General features: G+C 51.2%; 1 protein-coding gene across 1 annotated transcript in view; it reads left to right on the forward strand.

The window, feature by feature from the left end:
- Positions 1-6: 6 nt before the first annotated feature.
- The window catches only part of WDR90 (WD repeat domain 90), a gene marked incomplete at both ends in the record, with an annotated part of 26,701 nt that continues 16,950 nt past the window's right edge, over positions 7-9,757 (forward strand). The window contains 15 exons of the mRNA XM_009877675.1: positions 7-102; positions 368-497; positions 819-989; positions 1,939-2,062; positions 2,785-2,852; positions 2,952-3,061; positions 3,708-3,929; positions 4,525-4,593; positions 5,208-5,318; positions 5,426-5,571; positions 5,874-5,931; positions 7,295-7,413; positions 7,620-7,781; positions 8,461-8,582; positions 9,656-9,733. Of these exons, the coding sequence (XP_009875977.1) occupies positions 7-102; positions 368-497; positions 819-989; positions 1,939-2,062; positions 2,785-2,852; positions 2,952-3,061; positions 3,708-3,929; positions 4,525-4,593; positions 5,208-5,318; positions 5,426-5,571; positions 5,874-5,931; positions 7,295-7,413; positions 7,620-7,781; positions 8,461-8,582; positions 9,656-9,733 (1,786 nt within the window). The remainder of the gene's footprint in view (positions 103-367; positions 498-818; positions 990-1,938; positions 2,063-2,784; positions 2,853-2,951; positions 3,062-3,707; positions 3,930-4,524; positions 4,594-5,207; positions 5,319-5,425; positions 5,572-5,873; positions 5,932-7,294; positions 7,414-7,619; positions 7,782-8,460; positions 8,583-9,655; positions 9,734-9,757) is intronic.

Below are 9,757 nucleotides of genomic sequence, written 5' to 3' on the forward strand. Positions count from 1 at the left end.
ACAGGGACACAGTCGCTGGGGCTGGTGGGACGTTACCTCTACCTGCTCTTCAGACCCATGCCCCACAAGCACTTCCTCGTCCACCTGGACGTCACCACCCAGGTAGGTGACATGGGGACAGCCCCTTGAAACTGCCATCACGACATGGTTGAAGGGTGGCAGCGGTGCTCTGCAGCACTTAGGGGTGTGGAAGCGGGATGGTCTTTCTTGCTGCTGGTGGGTTACCCCGTTTTGGAGGTGGTTACCCTCTTTATCGCATCTCAACAAGGGACACAGAGGGGACAGGAGACACATCTTCTCAGCAGCACTCCCTGCTGATGCCACCAGGGTGACTAAAGCTCTTTGTGTCTCTCTCTTATCTTGTCAGGAAAACCAGGTGGTCCGCATCTCTTTCTCGACCCTCTTCAAGGAGTTCAGGTCCACGGCCACCTGGCTCCAGTTCCCCTTCATCTGCGAAACGGACCAGGGCTCAGCGGCCGACCGCCCGGCCCGGCGCGGTGAGTTGCTCAAAGCTGGGCTGGCGCATCGCCCACAAAATAAACTGTTAGGAAATAAATGGAATTTGGAAGTTGCCTCCATGCATTCAAGGAGAGTGAAGAGTGGAGAGTCCTGAGCTGGACCTTCTCTGTTCTTCCTCACCCTTTTTTTTTTCTTTTTTCTTTTTTTCCCTTATCTCCCAGCTTGGAACACGCAAGCCTGAGCCTGGTGGGAGCCTTGCCTGGGAGATCCCTTTTATTTAACTGCATTAATCTTGCATCTCCCTCCTTTCTGAGAGGTCCAAGGTCTGTAGCACCTTCTTCTGTCTTTTGCTACCGCAGACCTGCTGGGTGCAGCCCCCGCAGACGTGCGCTGGATCTGCCTGGTGCTGGACCTCCGCTCCATCCTCTCCCTCTACCTCAACCGCCGCTACAGCCACCTGAAGAGTGTCAAGCTCTGCTCCAACCTCCTGGTGAAAAACCTCTGCACCAGCGACTTGGTGTTTGAACCAGGTGAGTTGCTGAGACCTTGGGGTGGCTTTTGGTTTCTCCTGTGGATTCAAGCCAGCCTGGGTGGGACCCACAGGGATTTAAAGTTGCTTTTTGCTGGTGCAATGCTGTTGGCCCTGGCAGAGCGCTGGGCTGCTGTTGCCGTAGCAGTGGGACAGGAAGCAAAAAAGGGCAAAATACTCGGTACGATTAAGTTAAGTTTCCACGTGTGATGGCAAGTACAACCTCCTGACCTCTGGTGGACACTGTCTTCTCTTTTTCCAGCTATGAAAGTGAAAAATAAGAGCAAAGTTAAATGTCTTCCCAAAGTTAGAACTTTTTTTCAGGGGAAAAAAATTAAAAGTGTTACTAAGCCTTGCTTCTCCTAGGCTTGTGGGGTTTTTTTCTGCTGGAAAAGACTGTGGTTTTTTTGACTCAGAAATCTTCCATTGTCCCTTTTTTTTATCCACCTGCTCAGTGTGGCAGAGATACTTTAGTCAAAACCTTTGTTTTTGCCTTTCTTCTTTTGGGCTGGAAATCTGCCTGTACAGACTGGCCTGCTGGAAAGCATCAGTGAGGAGGAAGTTATAGAAGCTGCTCTTGGATTTCCAAAATTTCTTATATCTTGAAGACTTTTATGAAGGAAAGAAGACAGGAAAACGAGAACAGAGCCTTAACACAAATCATGTGAAATTGCTGAATTACCAAATGGAAAACTAAGTGAATCTTGGGCCGGAGGGGATTTATAACTCCATACGAAGGATTGATGCTCTGGGGTCAGTTGAGATTTTCAGGAATATTCCCGTGCAAAAGTGAGTTAGTTTATTACAGACCTGGGGCTTATAATCTTGGCTTTTCAGACTTTCACAAAGAGGGAAGAGGTTTGTGCCCGTGTCCCACAGGAAACAGGATTTCAGCCGGCTCCGTAGACCTTGGAGAATTTATCTCTTTATCTTTATCTCTGTGCTGCCAGGTGTGACCTTCTCCGAGGCACGTCGAGCCGAGCTGGCCTGCCGCGGGGTGGCTCCCATGCCACGGGAAATGGCTTTCCCTGTGCCCAAGGGAGAGAACTGGCATGATCTCTACGACTACATTAGGTAGGGCTGCTCCTGGCTGCACTTGAACCCACTGCAGCGCCGAGACCTCCCCATTCCCCTGGGGAGGCAGGGCGGGTAACACCGCTGAAGCAATGACTGATCCTCACAAACCTGGGAGTCAAGTGGAGACCTTCCAGTCACCCCAACTCCAGTGCTTAGGTGTCGTTAGCGCACCTATACTGGCCTAAACTTAATTGCTGATGGGTGATAGTTTGGGGCAGGAAAAAGGCTGTGGAGCGCTCTCGTGCCTGACATTAACATCAGTTAATTCTCTTTCTTTTGCTGGGATTGCTCCCGTGGCTAGCTTAGCGTAATCCAAACTTTCTTCTCTGTGAGCTGTTCGTGGGGAGTGTTTCAGCCTCTTGCTGAGATAAAGGGTAATCTCCTGGCCTGTCATTGGGGCAGGGGGGAGATGTGAATGTACCTTCCTCAGCTTCGGCGCTGGGCTCCCCTCAGTGCTGAGGTTTGTGCCAGAGAACCGTGTTGGTTAGAAATTGCAGCTCGTCACAGTTGTTGACTTAGTGGTATTGCCCAAAGTGCCAGGTTAACCCTTGGAAAGTAATGGTGTAAGTCAGGCCTGGGAGATGCTTTAGCATCCCTGTATTTGGGGGAGGATGGGGCAAAAGGAGGAATTTTGTGCTGAGCACCAACTTACCAAGCAGGATTTCCAGGTGCCAGTGCTATATCCCGATAACCCAGTGCCTTCCTCTCATTTTGCTCAGGTTCCCATCTGAGGGGTCCAAGCTGCCATACGACTCCATCCAGAAGAGCTGCCCTGGTCCCGAGGCAGGTGGGAAGGCTGGGGACAACAGCCCAGGCTGTGCCACCACTCCGGCATGTGTACCTTGGGTTTCCGAAAAGAGCCCAACCCGCTCCTCGTGTCAGCCAGGTGGCCAAGTCTCGGAGGACTCTGTCCACCAGCTGCCCCAGCCGGTGATGCTCACTAAAGTGGGCCGCGACCGACTGTCCCTCGTCCATCAGATAACCAGCCCCGAAGCTGTAAGTGTACCCTGGAGGAGGCTGCAACTTCTTTCATTCTGCCTCCCGTGAAGTTTTTCTCCCCACGTCTTTTCTTTGAGCTCCTTTATTTAGGACGTAGAAGCTGCTTCTTGTTGTTTGCAGCTGCTCCAGGTGGGTCAGTCCCCTGATCTAGGCATGGTCTGTTGACTGCAACCCCACAGTGAATGTATGGGTGCTTCAGTCTGGCGTAGCACAGAGCAGAGACAAGATAAATGCCAAGTACCTCATAATCTCCAGACATCTATCCTCCCTGTCGCAGCTGAGGCAGCAAATAGTTGTGTTTTCAAATTGTAGATAGGAAATGAGGACTGGAGACTGAAGAAGTTGGTGGGGTGCCCTCAGGGAGCGAGCAGCTGCCCTCAATTTCCCCTTCCCTGCTGATGGTGATGTGGGAGCTGGTGCTCAGACCAGCTTACCAGATGTTGGGCTTTTGGAGAGGGGCTGGGAGAAGCCATCCTTTTCGCACCATGGAGAGAGAGAAAATGAGAATCTTGACCACTTTGCTCTGAACTGGGATGCTGTCCCTCCACCTGGCTTGTGGGGCTCGGGAGGGGTGCAAGTCTCTCCCTGTCTCTGCCTTTGCGGTTGGTGGAGGGCTGGTCTCTGAGACTTTGCTCTTTCTCAGGTGCCACGCCGGCGTCCCGTAATTACGAAAAGCATCCCTGAAGTTCATCTGACAGCCTCAGGGCCTCCAAGAGCCACGCCTGCTGCAGACCAGGAGCTAGAGAAGAACCTGAGACCGTGCAGTGCGGGGCAGTTGTCGGCAGTCAGTGGTGGCAGCATCCACGTGTACTCTCACCAAAGGAGCAACCAAACTGTCCAAGCTGTCCGCGCCAGCTCAGAGGAGGTGGGTGAAGCACGGAGGAGTCACAGCAACCCGAGAGTGGCCTTGGGATGCTTCTGAGCCTGGCAGAAGCTGCAGAGGGAACGCAAGCTTCAGGCTGGAGTTTCAGTTAATTCTGAGGATTGCTGGCATTAGTTTTTTCTGACTCGCAGTTCTCTTTTCCACTAGTGTCTTACTTGTCTTGAAAGAGGGACTCTGTGTTCAAATACTGTGACAATAAACTAATAACGTACGTTCACTGATTTTCCCAGAGTGTGTACAGGAAGGGCCCAGGACCCATCATGCCGTCCGTGAGGAGAAGCTCTGCCTGCAGGGTAAGAGGACAACTCTGCCCGCAGCAGCTGCCGGCTCTGGGCATCGCCAGGGTTCTGGGAAGGACTGACTGTAACCCCACAGCCTGGGTGGAAGAGTTGAGAAATCCCAGCTCCTCCCTCCTGCCAGCTTTGACTTCATTTGACTTCAAAACCATCCCCTTAATGGGAGAGAACGCAAAGCTCCCTCTGTGATTTAGAACCTAGCACTGGGGATGGAGGGGCCCTGTGGGGTGAAGGACCTCGATCCGGCTCCGGATGCAATGGTGCTGTCTTTTTTTTCCCAGAGGCTCTTACCAGATCCCATCCTGAAGCTGAGAATGATTATTGGCTTCGGAGGCTACAGCACCAAATGGGTCAGTAGCTCAGAACAGTTTGGGGAGTTGGTGTGTAATCACAGGTGGATTTTTTTGGAGGCAGCCGAGTGCTGCGCTTCCTGCATTTGATGGGGAAAATAACCCCAAACCATGATCTTGTGTTTGCACGCGGGTTTTCTGCTTTTACGGTGGTGAATTAGAAATTACGGGGGCTTTTAAGTCTCATGGCTTCTGTGTTTTAACACATTAAAATTAGAATTGCTTTGTAGGAGTCAGGAAAGAAAGAGCTGTGGTGGTGTGGTTTTTTTTTTTCCTGAGGGCACTGTGCCTTGCAGGAGCCCAGCTTGCACTCTGTGTTAGGGTGAAGAAAGGGCCATTTTGGTTCAGCCAGTTCAAGGCTCTGCCAACAACATAATTTTTCTGGTATCTGCTGTTCATGTAGTAGACACAACTGGTCTGGTAAATACACTGAATTAAGTAGGGTGTTGGCTGGGCTCTTAGTTTTCCTTTGTGATGTAGAAGAATATTTGTGTGGGAGAGCATCCTCTTGCCCATGCAGCAGATCTCCTGTGGAAGGAAATCTCTATGGGTCCAGCCTAGCACCTGAGGCACCTCTGGAGGGTCTGCAGCCCTCTCACTTCTTCTCTCTTCAGGCCCTGTGGACTCAAGACAATGCTGCGGTGGTCTACCCCTGCCATGCCATCATTGTGACCCTGCAGATCCGAACCGGAGAGCAGAGGTTCTTCATTGGACACACGGATAAGGTGAGCATAACTCTCCTTACGAAGCCCGACAGCAGCGCTGTCCTTGTACCCCAGATGTGTCCTTCTGCTCTCAAATCTTCTCAAGAACCTCTCGGTGTGTCCCGCAGGTCTCGGCGCTGGCCTTCAATGGGAACAGCACCTTGCTGGCGTCCGCGCAGGCTGGTCCCCTCAGCGTAGTGCGTCTCTGGGACTTCCCGAGGGGCAGCTGTCTCGCGGTGTTTAAAACCCACGTCCACTCCCTTTTGTCCTTGAGGTGGGTTTCAGCCCAGGCGCAGGGATGCGTTCGGGTGGGTTGAGCGTCGCAGCCCTGCAGCTTTTCTCTGCTTTTTGTGCACGATAAACCTGGGGTGAATTATAGCTCTTCAGCTGCATGGGTTTATCACCAAGACCTGCTGGCAGCTGGCTCAGAGCAGCCGATACCCTGCCAGCTTCCTCCCGAGCTTATCCCTCAGATCTTGCTGTCTCCTCATAGCCACAACTTGTCTCCTTTTATTCCCCATGGAGATGCATTGGGGTACGAAGAGCTGCGTTTCACCAGGGGGCCTCTTCTTGCAGCTTTTCCCACAGCGGAGCCATTCTGTGTGGCGTCGGGAAGGATGAGCACGGCAAAACGGTGAGAACTGCAACTTGGTTTTAGAGGTTTCCATACGCTGCAAGAAAGCAATGCAAGGTGGCTATTCTCTCAGTTTATGTAGTTACTTTTCAGACAAAGCACTGCTCTGGGCTTTCCTAGACATATTCTTCACCATAGTGAAAGGGAGTTCCCTTTCTCTTTAGCTACTTAGAAAATTCTCCCTTCTACCCGACGCTTGCTCTGCATGCACATTCTGCAGCTGCAAGCAAACAAATCCTTTCAGAAGCAGCCCGAGAGACCCGCTCGGGTTGAGCTTTGGGGCTGTTTCTGTCCCTGCGGTGGTCCCAGCTCCGGGTGCGGTGACGAAGGCGGCTGTGTGATTCTGCCTGCACCCCGTGGGTGTTGTGCCCCACCGGGCTGAGGGTTTGTGTGGTATTTCGAGCTCGAAGGTTTACAAGCACGTGATGAAGCAATGGGAGTTGCTGACTGGAGCCTGAACCCCCCCCCTTTTTTTTTTTAATAGCGTTTAGGGCAAGATGTGAGGTTTAATCTTTCATTTGCGAGCATTGCAGGCGTCACTGCTGGAAGGGATGCTGGGCGACGAAGCTGCCGCCCACCGATGCAGCTAGGGGATGACGCAGATCCCACATGTAGCAGTCAAGAATAAAATTGTTCCACGAGACTGAGGGGTTTACTTTATCAGTGGAGCTGTTTTCATCCACTGATCTCTTATTGACGACCACCAGCAATTACCTGTGCTGTCACTAGCTGTGAAAACAAACAATGCTCTGGTTTTTTTCTTCCCCAGCTTGTGTCAGCTGAAACGGGCGGAGGGATCAAAAGCAGGATGGGAGAATGGGAGGTGCTGGGAGGGGCTGGCCAGGAACACCTGGATGATGCCTCAGCCCATCTGAGGTGATGCTGGGTCTGTTTTTGGCTGTTTAGAGCATGAAATCAGCTGTGTTTCTTCACCTGTCTCCTCCTTTGCTTTGGAGAAAGGGTTTGACTCTCTTGCCCCTTGTAGCAAAGCGCCAGCACAGCCAGACACGTGCTACCTCCAGCTCGGGCAGGCTGAGCTCTTGTATCTCAGCAGGCAGAATTCCCACTCTTCTGTTCATTTTCTTTCCAAGCCTGAGCCCTGTTGCCAGGCAGCCCTGGGATTTAGAACCTATAATTATGGATGCCAGGCAAGTATATTGCCATGAAGCTTTGCAAAGCTGTTGGACTGTCCTAAACCCTCTGTGCGAGAGGTTTGGGTTTTTATCTCCTGTTTCAGCTTTTATTGATACTTTGTGCCCAGCTCTGGAGCAGGCTCTCTTATGCACCCGCTGTGGTGAAAAGCTCTTTTGCTGCCAAGGTTTCCATGTTTGAGCAACTCTGACTTTGTCATTTCTTGCTCTAGATGGTGGTGGTGTGGAACGCTGCTGAGGTGACCTGTGGTGGAGATGTGGCCATGCTGGCCAAAGCGCATACAGATGTGGACATCCAGGCCTTGAAGATTGCTTTTTTTGATGATACCAGGTATAACATGCAAAGAAAATAAAAGCATCGGTTCTGATGTGGCTGTGGCGGGGAATCTGGTGCTGCAGCCATCCAGGCCGGGTGCTGGGGTTGCCATTCCCGTTCTCAGTCCTCATGGCTGGACGAGGCCCTTTGGGACACTGACCTTTTGCCAGGAGCTTGCAGAGTCCTGCCCCTGGTCCTCACGCGGTACTTTCTCGGGACAGGATGGTGTCATGCGGCCGGGACAACGTCAGGCTGTGGCGAGTGCGGAGCGGAGCGTTGCGCTCGTGTCCCGTCAATCTGGGCGAGTACCATTCCCTGGAATTCACCGACCTGGCCTTCGAGGAGGGGCACACGGCCATGCGGGAGACCGAGGACCGCACACTGTAAGGCTCCACCATCAGCCCTCCGCCGGGCAGCCTGTCAGGATGGAGCTCAACAGCTCTGGGCTGCCTTTAGCATCCTCTTTGCCATGTGGGACCACAGTGTTTTGCTTGGGTTTTCCTTCCTCAGTGTGCTTCACTTCCCAAAAGAGGTTTGGCTCCTTGCAGAACAGCCCAAGAAATTAGCCTTTCTTCTTGCTCTGCTGATGTTTTGCCATATTTAGTGAATCTCTCCCTGACCTGAGGCTTGTGGTTCACTTTCTGGCGGCAGCAGGAGGGCTGTGGGGCATATCCTCTTGCCCATAGACACACACACGCTTTTTTTGTTACGGTGTTATTTTAACTGTTGAAGCCAGACCTTTGTTGCTACCGCATACTGTTCCAAAAAGGCAGAGCTATTGGCAAGAAGAGATTCCTTTCCAAAGTCTACACTAAGCTTTATGGTCTTTTGCTGATTAATGTTTCCAAGGGGCAAGAAATAAAATAGAGAAGCTCTGACTCGGTTGTAGATTTGCAGGGAAAGGTGCCTTTGGACACCTCATTGACCTGCAAACCAGCTTTCCATCAGGCAAACAGTTTAACGGGTAAACCAAGCTGATTTTTTTTTTTTACTAAACCACACCGGCACAGCTCCTCTTAACCCTGGCGTGCCGAAGCAGGGGCCTCTCTCCTTCCTTTACAGCTTTGTCTGCAGCAAGAGCGGTCACATCTTGGAGGTGGACTACAAGAATGTCAGCATAAGGAACATGCGGCGGCTCCTGCCCGCATGGCCCCAGCGGCAGGAGAAGGCGGGCGGCGGCGCAGGTAAGAGTTTTCTGCCCAACGTCAGAAACAGACCCCAAACCAAGTGGCCAGTAAAATAAACCAGCTGTTTACCTATCACCAAGGTTTATTTTTGGGTTGATTAGATCATTGCTGGCTATTTGCCTCTCGAAGGGCTGCAAATAATCTTCCTTAGTACAGCAAAGTATCGTTTTAAGAAAGGATTTTAGCATTTTAAATGCTGATTGCACTTTCAGAGAAGCACTGCTTTTAGAAACATGAAACAAGGTCTTAATTTGCTGATGGGAGCCTTAATGTAGAGATGGAAAAAGAGCTGTGCAGACCAACGAAAAAGATGAATTTGGGGATTATTTTTTCATTATTCAGCCTATGCAGAGTGTTTGGGAAATCTTTGTTGCTCCACACTAAGTAGTGCAGCTTTCAGGCCTTCTGTTAATTCTAACAGTGGGAATAATTCACTTTCAAGTGTGATTGATCTGATATCTTAAAACTTAGTGTGTAGTTTGCTTTGGCATATCGAGCTAATTAATCTAGAACATGCCCCTTTGGGAGATACGTAACTCCAATTCTTGCTTCATGGGTGAGAAAACACCTAAGAGGAGATGAAATGATGTCCTTGGGTGTCCTTCTGGCAGCACCGTTGGCTCTCACCGGTGCTTTTGACTGATGGGCTTTATACCTGAAGCAAAAAATCCCAGTTTCTGTAGATCCCTGTTGTCTCTCGTTTCTCACTACACTGCAGAGAAGATTTGAGACATTGTAGTGAAAGGGCTTTGTGCCTCAGGCAGTTTATCTAGGACATCCCTTGCTACAAGATCCTCTTCAAGGCCAGGTTTAACAAGTGGTAAGAATTTTCGGTGCCTGGCAAGAACTGCATGGTGGTAAAGAGGAGTGCTGGAAAGGGATGAGGACTGAACGTGGTTTGAGTCCTGAGAAGGGCTGACTGGGACTCTTCAGCCTATGAGGTCAGTCACAGTGGAATTCCTGTCTGCTACTTCTGGGACTGTTGGACTCAGCCCTTGGATGGGGCAACCCTAAATTTGAGTTGTCACGTTTCAGCTGTACAAGGTGGTATCATTCTTTTGGGTTTTCAGGCCCTGGGATCGCTATCAACAGTATCAGCATCTCCTCAAGCTTCTGTGCCACGGGCTCAGAAGATGGCTACCTGCGGCTGGGGGCACCGGGACTCTTCGGCG

The sequence above is a fragment of the Apaloderma vittatum genome, unplaced genomic scaffold (assembly GCF_000703405.1).
Source record: "Apaloderma vittatum isolate BGI_N311 unplaced genomic scaffold, ASM70340v1 scaffold17301, whole genome shotgun sequence".
Taxonomy (NCBI): domain Eukaryota; kingdom Metazoa; phylum Chordata; class Aves; order Trogoniformes; family Trogonidae; genus Apaloderma; species Apaloderma vittatum.